The 24413-nt window shown below is 37.4% G+C and overlaps 1 protein-coding gene across 1 annotated transcript in view; it reads left to right on the forward strand.

The window, feature by feature from the left end:
• Positions 1-1310: 1310 nt before the first annotated feature.
• The window catches only part of STYX (serine/threonine/tyrosine interacting protein), a 41361-nt gene continuing 18258 nt past the window's right edge, over positions 1311-24413 (forward strand). Inside the window, exons 1-4 of the mRNA XM_026000682.2 lie at positions 1311-1778; positions 16364-16396; positions 18255-18308; positions 22575-22672. Coding sequence (XP_025856467.1) covers positions 1497-1778; positions 16364-16396; positions 18255-18308; positions 22575-22672 — 467 coding nt within the window. The 5' untranslated portion in view covers positions 1311-1496. The remainder of the gene's footprint in view (positions 1779-16363; positions 16397-18254; positions 18309-22574; positions 22673-24413) is intronic.

Genomic DNA, 24413 nt, shown 5'->3' on the forward strand with positions numbered 1-24413 from the left:
ACCAAGCTAAGAGTGTCTGATGTAGAGGATGTTGATGTCAGAAATGTTCAAAGCAAAAGTTCTGTTACCTACACACAATTCTTTCTATATCATGTGGAATTAAAGCTTTAACAAATTAAAATAGGAAGTCATCATTTGACTTCAATTGAGATTTTGTTAAAGGTGCTGTTTCAAAAAAGCTAACTTGACTTCAGTTTCATAAACACTAAAGAATGTACCATATTTGATGTGGGTAGTTACACAGTCACTCTTTAAACTTACTTGTGGAGTATTGTGGGTCTTTTTATAACTTTAAAAGGTAGAGAACAGTTTAAATAGTGGTAGAAAAATGGAGTACTCAAGCTAGCCATTTAATACTCAAGTTATTGACCAGTTCTATTTCTACATTTTGGCAGTGTGTTTCATAAATGTGACAATATAAAAATAATAGGATGTTTGTCAAGGGGGTCCAGGTCAAACATCATCCATGTGATTCTTTTAACTTTATTCATTGTAATTTGCAATTTAGTTTGATTTCTTATCTTTCTACTTAGGTGGTGTTTTGTTTTTTTAAAGAATCAGTTTGGTTTACAAATCTTGAAAGTTTAAGTGTGGATTCTTCTGCTTCTAAGTTTAATTTTCCTCATCCGTTTGAAAATAAAAAGGATAATAGTATCTCCTTAAGCCCAGAGAAAGTATCCTATACCTTATTTCTATTTACAATATATTAACAGACTCAAACTTTAAAAGATACTGAAAGCTCTGTAGTTTATGTTGAAATATTAGTATAATTATGTTAATAAGCTTAGAATGAGAGCTTCCTTCAGTATGATGTGTAATTTACTGAGTGAACCCATAAGTTGTTTCTATTTCTTAGGATTTTTATTTCCATTGTTTCTTGAGATTTTCTAGTTGTCATATTCCCAAGTATTCTTAAAAGTCCGTTTCAGTTTGCTTAAAAGTGATGGGTTCATTTTCTGTGTAGCATAACCTAGTCTGAAGATGAACTCTTCATTTATTACTCTTTTGGTTATAACCTTACCACAGATTGCGCAGAATTCTGAGCGTAGAAACTAGTTTTCCTTTCAGATGCCAGTTTCTAGTGGCTATGATGTTTTGCCCTTTCTTATACAAAAAGGAATTGCGTCCTGTCTGGAAAGGGCAGAGCTGGTCTGGCTTGTCCCACCGCCTTTCCCAGGACCTTCAGTCATTCCCTCCCTCCTGCCGCAGCCCCACCTCCTCCACACCCGGTGAGCTTCGGCCGTTGCTTCTCCGAGGCCCCGCCCCCCCCGCGTCTGCGCTCTGGCGAAGGGGCGGGGCGGCGGCGCGCTGACACCTGGCGGCCGCGGGGGGCGGGCCAAAGGCAAGCGTGGGCTGGGATTGGCTGGGGCAGCGCGGGGAGGGCGGGGGGAAGCAGGGGAGACGGTTGTAGGGCTCTTGCTTGTGCCCGAGCCCGTGCGGCCTGAGGGGCGCGGAGACTCAGGGGGAGGGAGACGGCAGCAGCATGGCGGCCGGGTATGAGCCGCCCAACCCTCCTCTTCCCCGCTGTCGCCGCCGTCGCCGCCGGAGTCGCTGGGACCTTTTGGTCTGCGCGTGTTAGTTGTAAGCCCGCTGCCCGCCCGTCAGCCCTCCGGTCCACCCGCCCTCCTTCCTTTCTCTGCCGCTGGCAGCCCGAGGGTCGGGCGGGCCGGATAACTCCCACTCCCACTCCCACCCCACCCACAAGCCCCAGGGCCGGGACCATGGAGGACGTGAAGCTGGAGTTTCCTTCACTCCCGCAATGCAAAGAAGACGCCGAGGTGAGTTTGTCCCGTGACTGCCACGCACAGGCCTCACTGTGTGGCTCCTTGACCGCGGGGCGACCCCAGGCCCCAAACGTCGAAGTCTCCAGGTCATCGGAGCCCTGTTGCCTCTTGAGGCTGTCTTGGGACCTCGGGTGGAGCTCCGGGACGGTGTACCTGGACCCTCATTCACTGAGTATCTTTTCCCCCCTGGCGGAGGGGCTGCCGGGTCTCATCTACTTAATAAAAAGGGGAGGAGAAAAGTAGGTATCCCCCCGCCCCAACCCCCAGGCCCGGCTTCCAGGACTTACTTTGAGTAAGGTTCCCCTTTTTATTGCTAAGGAAATACGAAGGTAATGTTTTAAATCTCAATTTGAGAGAGATTTGGTGTCATCGATTTGCTTGTGGGACACATGGCCCCCACACGTGAAGTAGATCTGGGGCCTTAACTTTCGAAGTGTGCCTTCAAAAAGTTTTCCAAGGTAGTTGTTTGGGTTTTTTTGGTTTTTTTTGTTTTTGTTTTTGTTTTTTGAGGCAAAACTGTGACCCACAGAATAAAATGTCATGAAGCTAGCACATTTGAATCTAAAAACTTAAATCATGAAACTTACCCTTTGGAAGGGAATTGATAGAATGAAATTCTTTATAACCTTTCCTTTCTCTTGATTTCTAACTCGAGATGTTTACTCCATCTTCTTCCTTGTCTAACGTTTGTATTGAGTTTTTTTCCCCATATATTGCTAGTTTAAAACATTTTATGGTGTTGCACACTACTAAAATATTTCTAAAGACTAAATTCAGGGATACTCGGAAAAAACAAAAGACAAGGATACTCAATTATCCTCTAGTAAGATCGAGAAAAATTAAATTTCTAGTTCTAAATATCTTAAAAATAATTGGAAAGCTATATTTTTAAAAAACCATTCAGTTTATACCAAATATTCTTTTGAGTATCTTCTTTTGGGGTTCTCATTTTTTATTTGGAGGGATCCTTTGCTCGTGATAGTATTTTTTGAGAATTTCATATTTTAAGAGTAGACAAATAGGAAAAAAATTGAATTCAGGTTAGTTTAAAAAATAAATTTACACTTTTCTTTGTTTAATATGGAATAATGTGAATGAGGAATATGCTTTTTGTCCTTAAAGTGATTTAGTGATTTCAGTCTGGAAGCAACCTTAAGGAATAATATAGAACATTCTCTTTTTTCAGGTGAAGAAATTGTAGCTTATTGAGAATAAGTGATATGCCAAGGTAACAGTAGTGTAAGACACAGTTGAGGACCTTGGTCTCTTGATTCCTAATTCATTGTGAGTTTGTTTGTTTTTTTTTTTTTAAAGATTTTATTTATTCATTCATGAGAGACACATAGAGAAGGCAGAGACACAGGCAGAGGGAGAAGCAGGCTCCCACTAAGGAGCGGGATGTGGGACTCCATCCTAGAACCCCAGGATCACGCTGCCCTGAGCTGAAGGCAGAGCTCTGCTCAGCCGCTGAGCCACCCAGGCATCCCCCTAATTCATTGTTTTTAATATACCTCAATTCTTTCCTGCTCTGATCTTTAAAATTCTAGTTTAAAATATTTAGACTTGCATTTAATCTTTTATTGTGTATGTGTCTTATTCCTATAAAAATTATAAAATCTTACTGGGAACATAGCTTTCTTTCCTGTGCAAGGACAGATGTAGTGCTTAAAGCCTAGTAGATAACGACACAAGTATTATTTACTGAAAGCCAATTTATTGTTTTTTTTCATAGCATTGTATGTTTGTTTTCATTTGGTTGCAACTGACAAAAAAAACCAACTCAGACTAGCTTAAGCAAAAAGAGAAGAATTAAATCCAGAAAGGTAGGGTTGCAGCTGGTCTCAGGGACTTGACTAGATAGTCTCAATTTATGAGAACTGCCTCTGCCTCATCAGTGCTTGTCTATACTTTCAGGGTTTTTGCTTTTACTCTGGCTTCTCCACAGATAAGGAGTTTAACTGCCAGCTGCTTCAAGGTCACATCCTTACAGAGCTTATTACATTGAGGAATAATATCTCTCTAAGCTTCAGTATTTAAAATCTAGAGGATTGGCTTAACTTAACTTAGATCATATGCCCATCTTTTGGATCAGACCCTATTGCCATTAAGTTGTGAATACAATGAGGAGCCCAGTCTGGGTCATATACTCACTTCTGTGGCCAAGGTTGGGGGGGGGGGTGAAGTTTATCATGGATAGCCTTACCAACAACCATAGGAGCATTCCCACAGAAGGTGGAGGATGCTTTAGATGGAGGGTGCTTTCTGGCAGACAAAACTATAAATAACCATTAAACAGGGCATATAGGGATCCCTGGGTGGTGCAGTGCCAAACCGTGCCCAGGGCGCGATCCTGGAGACCCGGGATCGAATCCCACGTCGGGCTCCCGGTGCATGGAGCCTGCTTCTCTCTCTGCCTGTGTCTCTGCCTCTCTCTCTCTGTGTGTGTGACTATCATAAATAAATAAAAATTAAAAAAAAAAAAACAGGGCATATAGTTACTCCTGATAAACTAATAAAACAATGTTAATTTTCTAATTTCCCATGAGATATATAAAGTGTCAAATGGTCTAACATAGTTATGGTGACCAACCAATTAATAGTGCTCTTCCACCCAGGAAGCATTTCATGGAAACCTAAATTACAATCCAAATCTTGTTTTAGTAAAAATGGAATTGAGGGATCCCTGGGTGGCGCAGCGGTTTAGCGCCTGCCTTTGGCCCAGGGCGCGATCCTGGAGACCCGGGATCGAATCCCACGTCGGGCTCCCGGTGCATGGAGCCTGCTTCTCCCTCCGCCTGTGTCTCTGCCTCTCTCTCTCTCTCTATCATAAATAAATAAAAACAAAACAAACAAAAAAAAATGGAATTGAAGTAGAGAAATTTTTAATGCATTCTCTTAATGATTGATGTGATCAATCTATGACAGTTTGATGATCCAATCACCTGTATAAGAATATCAGTTCCTTTGCAAAAAGATTGTCACTCTTCTGTTTAAAACTTTGCTGTGATTTCCCGTTGTTTGCAGGATGAAGTTCAAGCCCTTAACCTTATTTGCAAGGTTGTGTGAGATCTGGCATCTGTCTGCCTTTGTAACCTCATTATGAGCTACTCTTTCCCTTGCTCCCTTCTGTGTTTGCCCTAGCCATGTTCATTTTCTCTCAGTTCCTGGAATGTTTTGGTTCCTGCCATACACACCCCTCCCCAGGACTTTTGCACTTGCCCTCACCCTTGCCTTCACCTAATTAACTGTTTGCTCTTGGGTTAGATCTCACTTTAGGTATCCTTTCTTGAGAAAGGTGTTCCCTGATTTTGCCAATTCCTTCTGTTCCCCTTTTGTACCCTTCCACTCCCCAGAATAGTTTAATCCTCTAGGTTTATAGGTCTCTGTAGCACTTGGTACTTTTATACCTACCTTTTAACAGATATTTTACTTGTAGTTTGGTTGCTTTTTTGCCATGATATTTCCATGAATATTTCACAAGGTAGTTTATTCACCAATATGTTCCTGTCTTATTGCCCACTCTTTCTTGCACTTAACACAGTGTCCAGTTATATACCATAAGCTTAACAAATGTTTGTTGAATTAATAAAAGAATCTTGATTGGTGTTGATAGTAGAATCTTGTGACAAGATTGCAGTAGTTTCTTTATAGGTATGAAGAAAAGAATAGCTTACGTTATCATTTTTAAACAAATTAGTTGCATAGTTAGGGTTATTGGTTTTATAATTAGAAATTAATGTTTTCAGATAGAAAATGTAATATAATTTATTTCAGTTGCAATTTGGCAACTGAAATGTTACTTTTTTTCCTCTTTTGATTCCCATAGTACAGAATAAAAAATAGGAATTGCTTAATATTTCTGATTGAGGGGCCTTTAAATTTAGAATGATGCTTTTTATATCTGACTGTAGAGTAGAATCACCCAGGGGGCTTTTTAAAAAATAACCATTCCTAGACCCCACCATCCCCTATTCTGATTTAACTGGTCTGATACGGAGTCAGATAATTCTGATGGCAGTCAGGTTTATGAGTAACAAGCATCTTACTTGAATGCCCTTCTGCCTCTTGGTTGTAGAGTGAAAAACTCCTTTTGCCTTTGGTTGAAGCAAAACTTGAAATAAGAATGAGAATTAAAGGAAAAGGTTTATTATGAAGAGGGCTACCATTTTTGGAGGAGAGAAACTGCAATACTATTTTTTCTGTTTTGTGAATGTCCCAGCTCTAGTATAGTATTCTAATGATTTTTTTTTTCTCTGAACGCTCTTCCCATCAGCTAAAATTCATAATCTATTTTGGTATTTCTAAAGGTTGTTAGGTTTCATCCAGCCTTATCCATCTGATAATAAGGATTAAATTTTTATTTTGTCTAATGGTTACAGCCTATATCCTTTGCTGTGTTTATTTACTTATTTACTGATCTTTGAACATTTTTATAACATCTTTCTATCCCCTAAGTGCAGTTTTATAGCTCACATAACTGCATTTGTTTGAGAAGGAAGGAGAAAACCTGAAAGTCCTACCTTCTTCAATCATCAATTGAGGATTGATGATTGAAGAATTTTTCATTACTGAATTTATTTTCATCAGAACCATAGTGTGTTTCATAATTAGGGGTATTTTGTTTTAGCTGCTTTGCTTTGGTTTGAAAAAATATAGTTGGACTGGTTGCTAATCATCTAAGTTTGGGGAACTGATTCTACTAATTAAGTACAGTAGTAGCTCACAGTAGATCATTGGGAATCTGCCCCATTACCACTACTATCTCTAAACTGATGGATTTTAGCAGCAACGTGGGCAGGCTGAGATTAAGATGGAGTGTGATACAGGCAAGACTTGGTTGATAGAGATATGTTCAGACAGATGGACATCTAGTAGAGCAAGATGTGAGCATGAATGACTTAAAATCTTGATTTAGTATGCTAAAGGTAGTAGCAGAATTGGTAGAGAAGACAGAATTAAGATTTGTTTTGTAGGGTAGTTATCAGGGCTAGGTAAACAAAGAGGGTAGACTCTGGAGGTCAAAATCTAATTCTAGCACTAGAAATAGTTTAATGAAATCTTCTGTGACAGAAAGCTTTTAGATTTCAAAGGTTTCATGCCTATTATAGCAAATTTGACGCTTACAGAAACAGGCTGTATGGTTTACTGTCTCGTGAATAGGAATAATTTTTCATTCTCTCCTGCTAAACAACTTGCTTTTTACTCCTATAATATTTTCCTTGTATAAATATAGCATATACATTCTATTGTATACAATCATTTGGAAGCTCAAAATTCCTTTGAAGCCTCTTATTTCACTTAAAACTTAGGTAAATTTTGCATTCTATCCCATGTGGTCATGTTTATTTAATTTTATTTATTTATTTTTAAAACAAACTTTTTTTTAAGATTTTATTTATTCATGAGACACAGAGAGAGAGAGAGGCAGAGACACAGGCAAAGGGAGAATCAGGCTCCACGCGGGGAGCCCAACGTGGGATTTGATCCCGGGTTCCCAGGATCAGGCCCTAAACCGCTGAGCCACCCAGGCAGCCCTGGTCATGTTTATTTTAATATAAAAATGTTTTAAATTAGTGGTCAGTGAAAACCCTTTTTCTCAAAAAAAAAAAATCTTTTGGTAAAATTGGTAATCCAGAAGGAAGCACATTTATCCTGTGTCTTTGACTGCCTTCTGGCATAGATATTGCCAGATATTCCCTGGAATATATGTACACCATTTCACTATATACATCCTCTTTTTTTTTTTTTTCATGCACAGTTTAGAAATTTCATTTTAGGTAACTCAAAAGTACACATTTCTTTAATTGCTATTCTTTTTTACTCTCGCAACTGGTAAGTGTCTTCGGGAAGATAAGACGGTTAGACTAAGAATTAAGAATAGAAAGAAAGAAGGAAAGAAAAGGAAAAAGGAAAGGAAAAAATATAGCACCGTACATCTCCACAATGTATATCTATCATGTGCTTATTCTGTGACAGGCTCTGGGCTCAGTGTTAGGGATACCGTGATGAAAATGACAGAGTCTTTGGCTTAAGTACTTTAAAAACTTTTTAGTATAAAAAGGTTATAACGTATCAGTAAATAAGAGATACATAAACATTCATTTTGTACAAATTGATTACATTTATTCCTTGGAAATTATATACATTCTTTTTTATATATGTATATATATATACTTTATTTCTATAAGTTAATTATCATTTTATGCAGTCAGAATTTGTTTAAATACAATTATGTCTGCCATATAGTTCCTTCTTACATTGAGTGGCTGTATAGTGTCAATGTTTCTGAAATCAGCTGCTTAGACTCAAAGCTACTTAGGCTCTCAGTGGCTAAAGTAGAAATGTAAGAGAGAAAATACCTTTTCTTTGGGGGTTGGGCAGAGAGAGGGAAGATCTTAAGCCAGAGCTCCATATCCAGCATGGATCCTGAGGTAGGGCTTGATCTCACCATCCTGACATCATGACCTGAGTTGAAATTAAAGATTTGGGGACGTTTAACCAACCAACTGCACCACCCAGGCACTACCTTTTCAAAAACATCTTTTGGAAATTCCTTTAGTAAGAGTCTACTGGTAGTAAACTCTGTTTTTGTTTGTATGGGATTAATCTTTTACTTCACTCTGTTCTCAAAGATGATTTTCTGAGCATATATTCTAGATTCATGATTATTTCACCACTTTCTATGTATTCTTCAGTCTTCTGGCTTTTATTCTTTCAGTTGAGAAGTCAAGGGGAGTCTATTTAATCTCTTGTTCTTATCTGCATGTTTCCCCTTTTTTTAAAAAAAAAATATTTATTTATTCATGAGAAACAGAGAGAGGCAGAGACATAGGCAGAGAGAGAAGCAGTCTCCATGCAGGGAGCCCGATGTGGGACTCGACCCTGGGACTCCAGGATCCGCCCTGGGCTGAAGGCAGGCACTCAACCCCTGAGCCACCCAGGTGTCCCCGCATGTTCCCTTTTTTTAAGGAGGAGTAAAATTTACAGAGTATAATGCATAGATATTAAATGTGCAATTCAGTGAGGTTTTTTTTTTTTTTTTTAAGATTTTATTTATTAGAGAGAGAGAGAGAGCAAGCATGCACACAGCAGTGGGGAGGGGCAGAGGGGGAGAGGGAAACAGACTCCCTCCTGAATAGGGAGCCTGATGTGGGGCTTGATCCTGGGACCCTGATATCACAACTGAAGCCGAAGGCAATCATTCAACTGACTGAGCCACTCAGGTGCCCCGAATTTTGATAAATATATAGACCAGTGTATTACTCTTATCAAGATATAGAACATCAATGTAAAAAGTTATATCACATACATTTCCAGGCAACCTCTACCCTATTCCAGATAGGCAATGAATAATGATTTTTATAACCATAGTTTAATCTTCTTGAAGTTCATATAAAAGGAATCATGTAAAAGGGGCCCTATTGTTTATGACTGTTTTTAAAAGATTATTTATTTTAGGGCAGCCCTGGTGGCCCAGCAGTTTAACGCCACCTTCAGCCCAGGATGTGATCCTGGAGACCCAGGATCAAGTCCCAGGTCAGGCTCCCTGCATGGAGCCTGCTTCTCCCTCTGCCTGTGTCTCTGCCTCTCTCTCTCTGTGTCTGTCATGAATAAATAAATAAAATCTTTAGAAAATAAAATATTATTTATTTTAGAGCATGTGTACGGATGGGGGAGGGACAGAGGGAAAGAATCTTCAAGCAGACTCCCCATTGAGCATAGAGCCCAACTTGGGGCTCCATCTCACCTGTGGGAAACCACCTGAGCCAAAACCAAGAGTTGGATGCTTAACTGAGTAAGCCACCCAGGTGCCCCTATTTATGGCTTTTTTCATTTAACATAATATCTGTGAAACTCACCTATATTGTGCTTGTAAGTAGTAGCAGATTCTTTTTTATTGCTGAGTACTATTTCATTGTATGATCATTGTCATGATCTTGGGGTCCTAGGATAGAGCCCTGTGTGGGGTTACTTGCTCAGCAAGGAGTCTGCTTGAGGATTGTGTCTCATTCCCTCTGCCCTTCCCCCTGCTCATGTGTTCACGTGCTCTCTCTTAAATAATTTTTTTAAAAGATTTATTTATTTATTCGTGATAGAGAGAGAGAGGCAGAGACACAGGCAGAGGGAGAAGAAGGCTCCACGCCAGAAGCCCAACACGGGTGCGTGGAACTCGATCCCAGAACTCCAGAACCATGCCCCAGGCCAAAGGCAGGCGCCAAACCGCTGAGCCACCCAGGGATCCCCTCTCCTAAATAAATTTAAAAAAAAAAATTTTTTTTAAGTCTTTTGTGCTCTCTTTAAGATATCTTTGCTTTTTTCCAAGGTTGTAAAGATATTTTGTTTTCTTTTAGAAGTTTTATCATTTTTGCATTTGTGTTAATACATACATTCATCAAGTATGTATTAAGTGCCTATTATCAAGTGTCACCAAGTGTTGGAAGTAGAATGCAGTAGTGAAGACAGGTTAAGATGTTTGTGTGTGAGGAGGAGTCAAGATCAGAATTGATTTTATTTTCCAAACATTTATCTATTGTTCCAGCACCAGTCATTGAAAGACTTCTTTCTCCGTTGAATTGCCTTGTTGTCTTTTTAGGAAAATTAATTAGCTGCATATGTGAAGGTCTTTTGGACTCTATTCCATTCCTGTTTGCTTTTAGTCTACAAAAAGAAATTCTGTTTATGTTTGGTATACTATTTACCTGTGTATTTCTTTCCCCTTTTCTTGCTTGGGATTTATTTACTGGGCTGCTTATTTCAGAGATGTGCTGTCTTTAACCAGTTTTGGAAAATTTTTATTACTATCTGTGTAACATTATCTCTCCTTTATTTTCTTTCTTCTCCTTTTGGAACTTAGACTTCATGGATGTTAGACTTTTAAATTCTATTTTATATGTCTATTAACTGATTCTATTTTCCAACTCTGAATTTAGGTCATTTCTTCAATTCTATTTTCCAGTTCATAAAATTTCTCTTTATCTACATCCTTTTTTCCCTTTAGCCTATCCACTGATTTTTAATTTCAATTGTATTTTTTCATTTCTACATATTCCTTTCAGTTCTCTTAAAAAAAATTTCTTAATCCTTGGTCATACTTTTGGTGCTCTCATTTCTTTCTTTCTTTCTTTTTTTTTAAAGATTTTATTTATTTATTCATGAGAGACACAGAGAAGGCAGAGACATAGGGAGAGGGAGAAGCAGGCTCCTTGCAGGGAGCCCGATGTGGGACTCGATCCCAGAACCCCAGGATCACGCCCTGAGCCGAAGGTAGATGGTCAACTGCTGAGCCACCCAGGAGTCCCTCTCCTTCCTTCCTTCCTTCCTTCCTTCCTTCCTTCCTTTCTTTCTTTCTTTCTTTCTTTCTTTCTTTCTTTCTTTCTTTCCTCTCATTTCTTTTTATATTAAATGTTTTATATTTTTCATTGTCCAAATACCTGCAGCCTTTGTGAATGTGATTCAGTTGTATCTGGTTTTTATGGTGGTCCATTTCCTCCTCTTTCTTTAAAAATTCGCATTTATTTGTGAGCTCATTGAAACTCATCTCTGTCAGTTATTTCTGGTCTAGATTAGGATATGCTTCTCTGCAGAAGGTGCATTTGCTTCTCCCAAGAATCCATGGACACTATCTACCCAGGATCATTTGACATTGAATTTTCACTTGGCCTCACAAAAATCATTGAATTGTAATGGCAAAGTTGAGTGAAGGCCAGATTGTGGTTAGGAAGACCCCATTCCACCATTACTACCACATTCTACTCAGTTTCAAAGCTAAGAAAGGCAGGAGTATTCATTTCTATGGGGATGAGGTGAGTTTCCTTCCCTCCTCTATCTCCCCAGTTTATCATTCACTGAGACTGTTGCCTATTGGGATCTCAGCTTTCTAGTGTTGATCTTTTCTTTTCCTTCCCTTCCCTTTCCCTTTCCCTTTCCCTTTCCCTTTCCTTTCCTTTCCTTTCCTTTCCTTTCCTTTCCTTTCCTTTCCTTTCCTTTCCTTTCCTTTCCTTTCCTTTCCCTTTCCTTTCCCTTTCCTCTGACTTTCATCTTTGATCAGGTCCCAGGCTTTGTCTTATGTCTCACATGTACAGGATATAAAATAAGGGCATGATGAGGATGTGGAACAGCTGCAACTCCCATACATTGCTAGTGAAAGTGTAAATTGGTTTTGGAAAACTTTTGGCACCCAGGTGGCTCAGTGGTTGAGCACCTGCCTTTGGCTCAGGTCGTAACCCCAGGGTCCTGGGATTAAGTCCCGCATTGGGCTCCCTAGAGGGAGCCTACTTCTTCCTCTGCCTGTGTCTCTGCCTCTCTCTCTGTCTCATGAATAAATAAATGAAATCTTTAAAAAAACAAACAAACAAACAAATATAAGCCTACCCTGTGACTTAGTAATTCTAATTCCATTGCTACTTTTTTTTAAAGATTTTATTAAGTAATCTCTATATCCAATGTGGAGCTCAAACTCCTAACCCTGAGATCAAGAGTTGCATCCTCTTCCAACTGAGCCAGACACACACCCCTCCATTGCTGCTTTTATAGCCAAGAGAAATAAATGTGTAAGTGCATCAAAGGACATAGAAGATACTTTTCACAGCATTTTTATTCATATTTGCCCAAACTTGGAAGCTACTTAAATCTGCAACAGGACAGTGAGTAAATTGTGGAATATTCATACAGTAGTATATTGCACAGCAATAAAAAGGACCGGACAGCATGTATGAATTTCATAGACATTAGGTTGAGTGAAAGAACCCAGACATAAAATAGTAGTGATGCGATTCCACTTATATTGATAAATATAAGTGATAGAAGTTAGCGCTCACTTCTGTAAAGAGGATATTGCCTGAGAAGAGAAGGAGGGAACTTTCTGGGATGACGAAAATCTTGACGTGGGTGGTAATTACATGGATGTATTGCCTGTGAAAATTCATTGAGCTTTACATTCAGATTTGGGTGTTTAAACACTTCATTGTGTGTTCTTTGATACCTCCGTTTTAAAAGAACAGAAAAAATATAAGGCCATGAGAAATCAGATCCTCTCAGGATATGGCTTCTTAGAGTTTATAGTCTACTAATACCACATTGCCAAGATACATTTTCAACATTAAAGACAAAAAATACCTTCTTTCTGTTCATTAAAAAAAATTGCTGTCTCTTTTCTGTAGCCAAACTCAAGAGGTTTTCCTACTTGAGGTGCATTAAACTGAACACAGCCCAAGGAAGTATTGAAAACAGAATTTTGGGGACCTGGGTGGCTCAGTTGGTTAAGTGTCTGACTTGATTTTGGCTTAGGTTGTAATCTCAGGGTTGTGGGACCTGTTTAAGGTACTCTCTTCTCTCCCTCTGCTTGCTTGCTCTCTTAAGAAGAAAGGAAAAGAAAGCGAAGAGTTTTTTATTAATTTGTCACAAGGAGACAGGGAAATGGTTCTCAAAGTGCTGTTTCCCCCTTGGGGTTCATGGATGAAACTTTTATTCAGTGTGCTAGGGAATAAGGCCAGGGAGCTTGATACATTAAGGAATTTACACATTTTATTACCTAGGCACTTGGTTTCAGCTGCTCATCTTAGTATGTGAACATGCTAGTGTATACATTGTATGTTCAAAAAATAGTTGTAAAACCTTGCCCATGGGAGATCTTAATTTTATAATGAACTAAAAGTAACTTTAGGGCAACTCAGAGGGCTTCTATGCAGGTCCTCAGCTCCAAACTGGCTCATGGAGGAGGGTATTTGATGGAACACCTAACCATAGCTTCTTGTTCTGCAAAACAGACAAATTCTTTCCTGGCTTTAACATTTCTACCTTATGTGTTAGAAATATTTTTTGACTTGGAAAATCTAGGTGAAGAGTAAAGGAAATTTCCTAGCACTATATTTAACTTTTCTGTAATTCTAAAATTATTTAAAAGTGAAAGTAGGTTTTTTTTTTTTTTGAGAGGAGGGGGAGCAAAGTAGAGGGAGATATTTTTTTTTATATATAGATTTATTTATTTGAGTAAGAGGGTACAAGGTGAGGGACGAAGGGAGATAGAAGCAGACTCCGCCAAGTGCAGAGCCCGATTCGGGGCTCTGTCTCATGACCCTGAGATCATGACCAGAGCAGAAATCAAGAGTCTGACACTTAACTGACTGAGCTTCCCTGGCACCCCTTGTTTGTTTGTTTGTTTTATTTTTTATTTAAATTCAGTTTAGGGGCACCTGGGTGGCTCAGTGGTTGAGCGGCTGCCTTTGGCCCAGGGCGTGATCCAGGAGTCCCAGAATTGAGTTCCACTTTGTGCTCCCTGCATGGAGCCTGCTTCTCCCTTTGCCTGTGTCTCTATCTCTCTCTCTGTGTCTCTCATAATAAATAAATAAAATCTTTTAAAAAAATAGAATTTAGGCTGGAGAACAAATACACAAATGTACTTCTAAGCAGGTCACTATGTAGAGTTGTAGAAATTGCAAGAAGCATTCACTGTATATTAGCTTAGCGAGGCACATATTTTCTGCAAATTGTTTCAATCACAGAGCATTTAAAATAACATTTTGGGTTAAAAAAATAAATTTAGTTAACCTATAATGTATTATTAGTTTCAGGAGTAGAATTTAGTGATTCATCAGTTGCATATAGCATCCAGTGCTGATTACATCAAGTGCCCTGCTTAATGCCCATTACCTGATTACCCAATTCCCCCCAGCAACCCTCAGTTTATTCCCTGTAGTTAAGAGTCTCTTATGGTTTGCCTCCCTCTCCATTACTTTATTTTTTCTTCCCTTCCCCTATGTTCATCTATTTTGTTTCTTAAATTTCACATATGAGTGAAAACCATTTGATATTTGTCTTCTCTGACTTGGCTTAGCAGAATACTCTCTAGTTCCATCCACATCATTGCAAATGATCCAAAAAGATTTCATTCTTTTTGATGCCTGAATGATACTCCATTGTGTATACATACCACATCATTATCCATTCATCTGTCAGTGGACATCTGGGCTATTTCCATATTTTGACTATTGTGGACATTTCAGTTATAAACATTGGGATGCATGTGCCCCTTCAAATCTCTGTTTTTGTATCCTTTGGATAAATACCTAGTAGTGTAATTGCTGGGTAGGGTATTTCTAATTGACATACAATGTTACATTAGTTCCAGATATATTACATACTAATTGGACAGTTCTGTACACAGCTTAGCACTCTCCATTAAGTACAGATAAGTTCTGTCATCATACAAAGTTATTCCAAATCTAGTCTATATTCCTGATGATGCTGTACTTTTAATTCTTGTCACTTATTTTATAACTGGAAGTTTGTACCCCTTAATCCCATTCATCTGAAAATAAAAGATTTTTTTAAAAAGCTTTTCAAGTTTTAACTTTAGAAAACTCATTTCTCTTTATAATTCTGAGTTTTAAGCAACTAAGTTAAACTTTTGGACTATTTGCACCATGTTTGATTCTTCGTATCAATTCACTGTAACTGCTTTTTTCTTTTCCTGATTTTTCTATTTTTTTAAAGAATTATTTATTTTGGGGATGGAGGGGCAAAAGGAGAGGGAGAGAATCTCCAGCAAACTCCCTCCATATGGAGGAGTCTGACGCAGGGCTTGATCCAAATGATCCTGAGACCATGACCTGAGCTGAAATCAAGAGTCAGGTGCTTAACCGACTGAACCACCCAGGTGCTCCTCTTTTCCCAACTTCTTCCTTTTTTTTTTTTTTTTTTTTTTTAACATTCGTTCATTTTGGAGAGCGAAAACACAAGAGGGAGGGGCAAAGGGAGAGAAAATCACAAGCAGACTCCTGCTCAATGTGGAGGCAGGTGCATGCAAGGGGGGGCGGGGGGCAGAGAATCTTACAACCACAAGATCATGTGAACGGAAACCAAGAGTCAGGTGCTTAACCAGTTGTGCCACCCTGGTGCCCCCTTTCCCAACTTTTAAAATGTTTTCTGTCTTCTGCCGTTGGCATTTTGCGTTATTTTCCAACTTGTTTGTTTTGGTCTGCATTCCAAAGACAGAATGAATTCTATACTTTTGTGAAATGTATCTTTAAAGGGAATCAAACTAAAAGACAGGATCTTAAGCTCAAGTAAGATATGAAAAGGGCTGTTTGATAAGCATTTAGAGGTTTATTAGATCAGGGATGGCAAATACCTGTCACTTAACATTCTTTCATCCATTAGGTGTACTGCTCACTAATCACAGTACTCTTCTTGAATCCTTCACACTTAGCTATCTACTTAGTTGGTTAGAGTTGACATGAATCACAAAATAGCTATTTGACATTTCTGTTTTGGAGGATCAGTTTTGAGAAACTTCTAGAGTTTGTGTTCTTTTAATTAATGAACGGGTCCATCCATTATATGAAATAACATCATTGTAATTATGGAAGTACAATTACCTAAAGAATACCTTAATCATTCTTTCTTGTCACTTAAAATTTCAGGTGTTTGTGAAGCCAGTTTTAATTCATAGAATATTCTTAAAGTACAATGTATTCTTTAAATATCCATACATTCATATGTCACATCTTTGACTTTTAAATGGGTAACATTTTTTTATATGTCATTTACTTTTATTCTCGTGTTTTCTTTCCATCTTCAAGGAATGGACCTACCCTATGAGACGAGAGATGCAGGTAAGGTAACCTTTTTGTTTATTCAAGCCAACCCATATTACTAGTACCATTATTAAATAACATTATTTCACAAAGGATTTGAGCCCTGTTGGCTCATGATTTCATGTAGGTTCATCATTGAGTATTTTTTTTTTGAGTATTTTAAATAATCAGCATGTTTAAGGTTAATCATGGATCTTAAAAAGATGGGAAATGAATTGTTTCCTTTTTTCCTTAGATTAGAATCATGGACATAGTAATAAATGTATGTGCAAAATGAGTCACTTTGTTTTTTCTTATCTGAAAAATTTGATACAGTATTTTTATTCCTTTTGAAAACAGTTTGCTTTCTCTGTTTAACTAGTTTAGAAAAGTCCAAAAGAATTGACTATAAGGCAAATCACTCCTGAGTAATTGTTCCTCTTTGTGTCTGATTTCCAGTCAACTTCCATAATGAAGTTTCCAGAAGACTGAGTTGAATACTCCCAATATGGAATGATAAAGTGATAGTTAACCATTGTAGCAGATTGTTTTTCTTTGTATTTCTTACCATTTACACTCTAGTAGCCCCAGAATCAAGCAGTGTCTCCTGTTCCTGGGAATACCTTGACTTACGAAAATGTTTCATTTTTTTTAGTGAAAACTCTCTTTTTAAAAGTAGCTTAGTATCTGTGAGGCATTTTATTTGGTGCTTTGGGGAATACACAGATGAGTAAAGTGTAATTTCTGCCACAAGAAGCTGGTAGGAGAAATCAGACCTGTACTCAAATAATTACAGTTTTTCATAGAACTGAACTACAAAATTATACTGTATTAGTATCTAGGATGTGATATAGTCCAACTGAAATCTTCTTATGTTGAACTCACATAGAATAAATTTTAATCTAGCATTTGGAAAGTAAACAATTTAAAATTGTTGAAACTCTGTCAGTAGGCAGACATTTGGTCTTGGTCTTTTTTAAACTTGCAATACTTTTATTAACTAAAGATAACAACAGTTCTAACCTTGTGTCTTGAGCTACTTTTGATTTGCCTAAATAAGGTTTTGTGTAATTCCAAAGGGGTGATTTTCTTTATGCCTATTTTATTTCTAGACTGTATGAGAGAGAATATAAATAAAATTAGAGATGTTTTATTAATAAGTCTAAAAGACAATCATATAGGGGCACCTCTTTGGCTCAGATAAGTGTTGGATTCTTGGTTTTGGCTCAGGTCATGATCTCATTATCATGAGATTGAGCCTTGCCTTGGTCTCTGTGCTGGGCATGGAGCCTGCTTAAAATTCTCTTTCTCCTTTTCCTCACACCCTCGGTCTTTTTTTTTTTTTTTAATATTTTATTTATTTATTCATGAGAGACACAGAGAAAGAGAGAGGCAGAGACACAGGCAGAGGGAGAAGCAGGCTCCATGCAGGGAGCCTGACACGGGACTCGATCCTGGGACTCCAGGATCAGGCCCTGGGCCAAAGGCGGCACTAAACCGCTGAGCCACCAGGGCCGCCCACACCCTCGGTCTTTAAAAAAAAGGGGGGGGGGGGATAGTCTTATAATATGCTTATTTTACCCAAACTGCTTTTAAAAAGGCACTGTGGAAAAAAATAAAAATAAAAATAAAGGCACTGTGGAAGTTCACATTATCTGACTTTTCAAAACCAGATTTAAACTTTAAATGTTTCACTTGATATATAAAGCACATCTGCATTTCTTTTCCCGATTATTGGCTCAGTGTGGCTAGGAAATGTTCCTTAAATAACAAGCTGTTTTGCTAAAAAAAATTATTATAACAACTATGGAAATACTCCACAAATCCACTCATATGGTATATAGTTTGTATAGATTTAAATTTTTAATGGTCAATATCTCTATTTTATTTTTCCTAGGAAATTTTACCTGGACTGTTTCTAGGACCATATTCTTCTGCTATGAAAAGCAAGGTATGAACTTTAGGTTAGGTTCATCAAAAGACTATTAACTAGCTTTTTTGAAATAAATTTTTTAGTAGTAGGCATTTTATTTGAGGTAAGATCCACAAATATTGCATGTCACCCTGGAGTACCGACCTTTTTAAATTTTACTGGACCAGTCATTGTCAGGTGTATTATTTTTCTTGTGAAATCCATGTATTTGAAAGATTTACTAAATAATTGACTTTTTATCCTCTAAAATATTAGATATCTATCATTGCTAATCGTATATTCTGAACGATGAAATAGAATTAAATCCTAAAACAAGTATATTTGACATTTTAGTTAATCTTTCCTTATCAAGTGTAAATGTGTGTGTGTGGGGGGGGTGTGTGTGTACATGTGTATGCACATGTATCTTAATTGATAAAATCTTCTGTTTTTGCAAACTTCAGAGACCTATGCTCCAGGTCGTAAAGTATTATATATATCTGTCTCCTGTATACTCAAACTGAAATGGATTTCATTCATTACACAGTTAACAGGGTAGATCTCATTTTACTATATGCAGCAATGTTGTTGTTACTTCCTAGAAGATTCAGTCCTATGAATTATGACAATGCTACTAATTCATTTTGAATTATAATGTGAAATACTGTATTGCGTGCTTTCCCCAATACTCTATTTAGAAGTCAGTATTTTGTATGATGTCTATCTACAGTAGGTTTTTTAAAAAATCAAAACAAAAACAAAACTAGAGGGATCCCTGGGTGGCGCAGCGGTTTGGCGCCTGCCTTTGGCCCAGGGCGCGATCCTGGAGACCCGGGATCGAATCCCACATCAGGCTCCCGGTGCATGGAGCCTGCTTCTCCCTCCGCCTGTGTCTCTGCCTCTCTCTCTCTCTCTCTCTGTGACTATCATAAATAAATTAAAAAAAAAAAAAACTAGAATTTTTAACTTTAATGATTTAATTTAATGTATTTATGAATTTTAGATGATTAAAGACTTTATTTATTTATTCATAGACGCAGAGGGAGAAGCAGGCTCCATGCAGGGAGCCCGATGTGGGACTCGATCCCGGGTCTCCAGGACTACACCCCAGGCTGCAGGCAACGCCAAACTGCTGCGCCACCGGGGCTTCCCAATAGGGGAAGTTTTTTAAATAGTTAAATAGTTTTTTAAATTTAAAGTCATTTCTTTGAAACTGGAAGGCTCTGTCACTGTTGGCATATGTAAGAATAAACCTAGTTTTGATGGCCTACAGCTAGGATGGAAAGGGTAGGGTGTTGGTAAAAAAAAAAAGTACTAAGGAAAAGATAGATAACTTACAGACTTAACTGTGAGTTACTTAAGATAAACAAAAGCCAAATAATGTAGTATTCACAAAATACTGGCCTTCAAGATAGTTTTAGTTTGTATACCTACAGCATTTTATAAATATACTTATTATAGTATTTGTCACATTAAATTATAAGTGTTTACAGATCGCCTCAAAACCTCTTCCCCCTCAGTTTCACCATGCTCTAATTATTAGACTGAGGAAAAGTTTCTATGGCAAAATTTGATTATTTCCCATTCTGAATCACCATACTACAGTTTATATCCCTTTTTTATAACATCATCCAAAAAATACGTAACAACAAATGATAATAGAGACCAAGAAACCTAAACTCCTTTTCTAATACTCATTTAGTTAAGCCTACCTTTTATTGCATTCAGATACATTGGAACTGTTTCTTCGTGTATAATTTTTCTGTGATTTGTAGGTATGAGATAAGGTTATAATTTGCTTTATATAAATGAAAACCCGTTGAAAAGTAGAAAATATTCTGTATGCTATTACATTTGAGTTGCATTTTGTAAAGGTTTGTTTTTACTAGTAATAGTCTCATATACATGCCTTCAGTGCTTGTCAAACCAGGTTTTTATCCAGAGTTATGTGTATCTTCCATGGTTTCTTGCACTAATAACGTAGATATGAAAACTTCTTTATGTATTACAGATCTATATAAACAAAAGAATAGATGTTGAGGGGCACCAGGGCGGCTCAGTGGTTGTGATTCCGGGGTCCTGAGATCGAGTCCTGCATCAGGCTCCCCACAGGAAGCCTGTCTGTCTCTCTCTGTGTCTCTCATGAATGAATAAATAAAATCTTTTTTTAAAAAAAAAGATGTTGAATACATTTTGGAGGTTTAATAAATGTGAATATGGAACATAGATTAAATCTTAATCCTACCGAATGCTTACCTCCTTTCTTCTAACTCAGGATGCACTCAGGAAATACAGACATAGGAAAATTTGCTGCAAAAATTAACATTTAAAACTTTTGAAACCCTCATTTTCTTAGCTCAGGATGCTATAATAAAATATAATAGACCAGTGGCTTCAACAACAGGCATTTATTTCTCACAATTGTAGAGGCTAGGATATCTGAGATCAGGGTGCCAGCATAGTTAGGTTTTGGTGAGGGTCCTCTTGCTGGCGTGGAGATGGCTGCATTCTTGCTTTATCTTTCCATGGCAGAAAGATTCAAGCTCTCGGGTCTCTTCTCTTACCAGAGCACTAATTCCATGATGGGGCTTCACCATAATGACCTCATCTAAATCTAATTACCTCCCAAAGGCCCATCTAATACTATCATCACCTTGGGGGTTAGGGCTTCAATGTACAAATTTTGACAGAGACAAAAATACTCTGTCCATAACAAATATGAATTATTCTTTGATTTCTAACATAGGTTATTGGTATTATTTTTCTGGATTTAATGCAGAAAGTAGGAATTAAATATATAGGAATATAAGCTGAAATTATAGAAAACTCAAGATTCTGAATTCTGATTCCTCTTGCCAGGATGATTTTGTTCATTTATTGAACAGATATTATTAAATAGTTAATATGTTCAAGGTACTCTTACACATACTTAATATGAATCAGTGAACAAAATCCTTGTTCTTAGGAATTTACATTCTAACTACTAAAATATGTCATGATATATAGTATATATGACATATATAACATATACATTATCTAACATGTTACTGTATTCACTGAAACCTGTGATCACTTGCAAATAAAAACTTGATATATCGAGGATTGTCATATTAAATTGTTTTAAATGTAGAGCCAAAAATGTCCCACAGAATATAGTATCATTTGGAGTTACCAGTTTTAACTTTAGAAGAATTTTTAAACTGTTAGTAGTCTGTGAACTGTATAAATTAATTCTGGCTTGTAATAGAAAAAGTTTACTGGGAGAAGCAAGGTATAGTCTAGAGATCTGGGCTCTGGTGCTGATATTAACTATGTCGGTGATGTTCAGTAACTGTTTATGTGTTTGTAGTCCCTTCTATAGAATAAAGAATGGTAGTCGATATACATGACAACTATTTCCTGAACACCTGCCATACATCCCAGGCATTGTGCCAAACATCTGATATATAATTCATCCATCCGACCACTCAATGAAAAGGTTAATATTTTCCCCCATTTTCACATGGGAAGACTGAGCCACAGAGTGCTCAGGTCATTAGCAGAGCTGGAATATAGAGCTTGGGCTCTCAAGACTCCAAAGCCCATGGCTTTAACCACTGTGTAGTAGTAGTGTTTACCAAATAAATTGTCTTTAAGGTCTCAACAAGCTCTAAAATCATGTAAAATAGGGACATCTGGGTGGTTCAGTGGTTAAGCACCTTCCTTCAGCCCAGGGTGTGATCCTGGACTTCCGGGATCCAGTCCCACATTAGGCTCCCTGCACAGAACCTGCTTCCCTCTCTGCCCATGTCTCTGCCTCTCTCTGTCTCTCATGAATAAATAAAAGTCTTTTAAATAAATAAAATTAAAAATTAAAAAATAAAATTGTGTAAAATAATCCTATTGAGGATACGTGACATATATTAATCTTGAATCATTGAAATATCTTGCTGATCATTTAAGATATATTATTATAAAATTAGCTTTAATCCCCCATACTGGGATCCCTGGGTGGCGCAGCGGTTTAGTGCCTGCCTTTGGCCCGGGGCGCGATCCTGGAGACCCGGGATCGAATCCCACGTCGGGCTCCCGGTGCATGGAGCCTGCTTCTCCCTCTGCCTATGTCTCTGCCTCTCTCTCTCTCTCTGTGACTATCATAAATAAAAAAAAAATAAATAAAAAAAAATCCCCTGTACTTAGTTAAGGTTCATATGTGGCTGTATTAATTCTAATGTTCAGTTGTGCATATTTTCAAACATCTATGGTAAAATAAGATGATGTTTTGTATTTTAAACTATTTCTCTCCCTGTCCCTCTTTTTTTATAGCTACCTATACTACAGAAATATGGAATAACCCATATAATATGCATAAGACAAAATATTGAAGCAAACTTTGTTAAACCAAACTTTCAACAATTATTTAGGTAAGAATTATTGCTGTGATTTATTAATAAAATGTATGGGCAGCAAACATGTAATGTAGTTTTTATTTCAAGTTGATTTTATTATGGCAAACTTCTCTGTCTTATAAGGATGGTCATGTATCATTTAAAAAATAAGTTTCCTGGGCAGACCTGGTGGCTCAGCGGTTTGGCACCACCTTCAGCCCAGGGTGCATGATCCTGGAGACCCGGGGTTGGGTCCCATGTCAGGCTCCCTGCATAGAGCCTGCTTCTCCCTCGGCCTGTGTCTTTGCCTCTCTCTCTCTGTGTCTCTCATGAATAAATAAATAAAATCTTTAAAAAAAACAAAGTTTCCTTTAAAATTTTAAGCAAGTAATACATATATATAATGCAGAATTTTAAAGATTAAAAAGCATGTATAATATACTGAAAAATTTCCCTATTTCTGTCCCTTATATACTCAGTTCCTCTCTCTAGAGGGATCCACTCTTATTTTTGAGTGGCACCCAGGGTTATATTATATATATACAAGCATATTTCTGTAAATAAACTTTTATTTTTTTACCCTTGCTTTAAAAAGTTTTTAAAATATATTTTAGAGATCACTTCATATCATTACTTAGCTGTATTGTTTTTTTAAACTTGCATGGGGGATGCCTGAATGGCTTAGCAGTTGAGCATCTGCCTTCGGCTCAGGCTATGATCCTGGGACCCGGGGTCAAGTCCCACATCAGGCTCCCTTAGGGGAGCCTGCTTCTCCCTCTGCCTGTGTCTCTCATGAATAAATAAATAAAATCTTAAAAAAAAATTAACTTGCATTATAATCCATTATATAGCTATACTAAAATTTATTCAACCTGTCTTCTGTTGGACATTTAGATTGTTTCCAGTCTTTGCTAATATATTGGGTATTCATCTACATGTCATTTAATTCATGTGTGAATATATCAGTTGGATAAATTTGTAGAAGTGGAATTGCTGGAACAAAGAATATGAGCATTTAAAATTTTAATGGATGTTGTAGATTGCCCTCCAGTGAGTTCTGTCAATTTACATTCCCACTCTAAAGTAGATGAGAGAGACTTTCCTTGGTATCTCTCCAAGCAGAATTATTAAGCATTTTTAATTTTTCCCAATTTTCTAGGGTAAAAGTGATGTCTCATGTAGTTCTGATTTGCGTTTCTCATTATAATGAGTGTGGTTGAGCATTTAATGGTTTTTAATGCTATTTTAATTCTATTTTAAAAATAAAGCATATGTATTACACATGATACAAAAAAAAAAAGAAAAGGTGGAAAAAAGGTGTATAAATAAAGTAAGTCTCTTCCCTCCTCTAAACCCAGCCATCTGGCTTCCCTCCTGGGAGGTAGCTACTGTTAACCCTTAAAATATCATCATAGAGATATTCTGTGTGTATATAAAAGCATGTATGTTAAAAATATTTTAAAGTGCTGCTTTATTAAAATTTGTAAAAATGAAAGCAACCTGAGTGTTCATCAGTATAACATACTCTAAAATATATTGTGTAAATGTATAATAGAATACTGTAACCCTGAAAAAGAAGGACATATTTCTATGTATGTTGATTTGGAGTAATCACTAAGATTTATTCAATTAAAAAACAAGGTGTACAACCCAGTGTATACTCTGTGTTTAAAAATATATACAATATGTTAGGCATATATTCTTGTATATGTGTAGAAAATTTCTAGTCTAAAAGACCAAAAATCTGGTGATTGCTTCTGAGAAGGAAAATTCAGGG

Source organism: Vulpes vulpes, chromosome 6 (genome assembly GCF_048418805.1).
Source record: "Vulpes vulpes isolate BD-2025 chromosome 6, VulVul3, whole genome shotgun sequence".
In the NCBI taxonomy this organism is placed as follows: Eukaryota; Metazoa; Chordata; class Mammalia; order Carnivora; family Canidae; genus Vulpes; species Vulpes vulpes.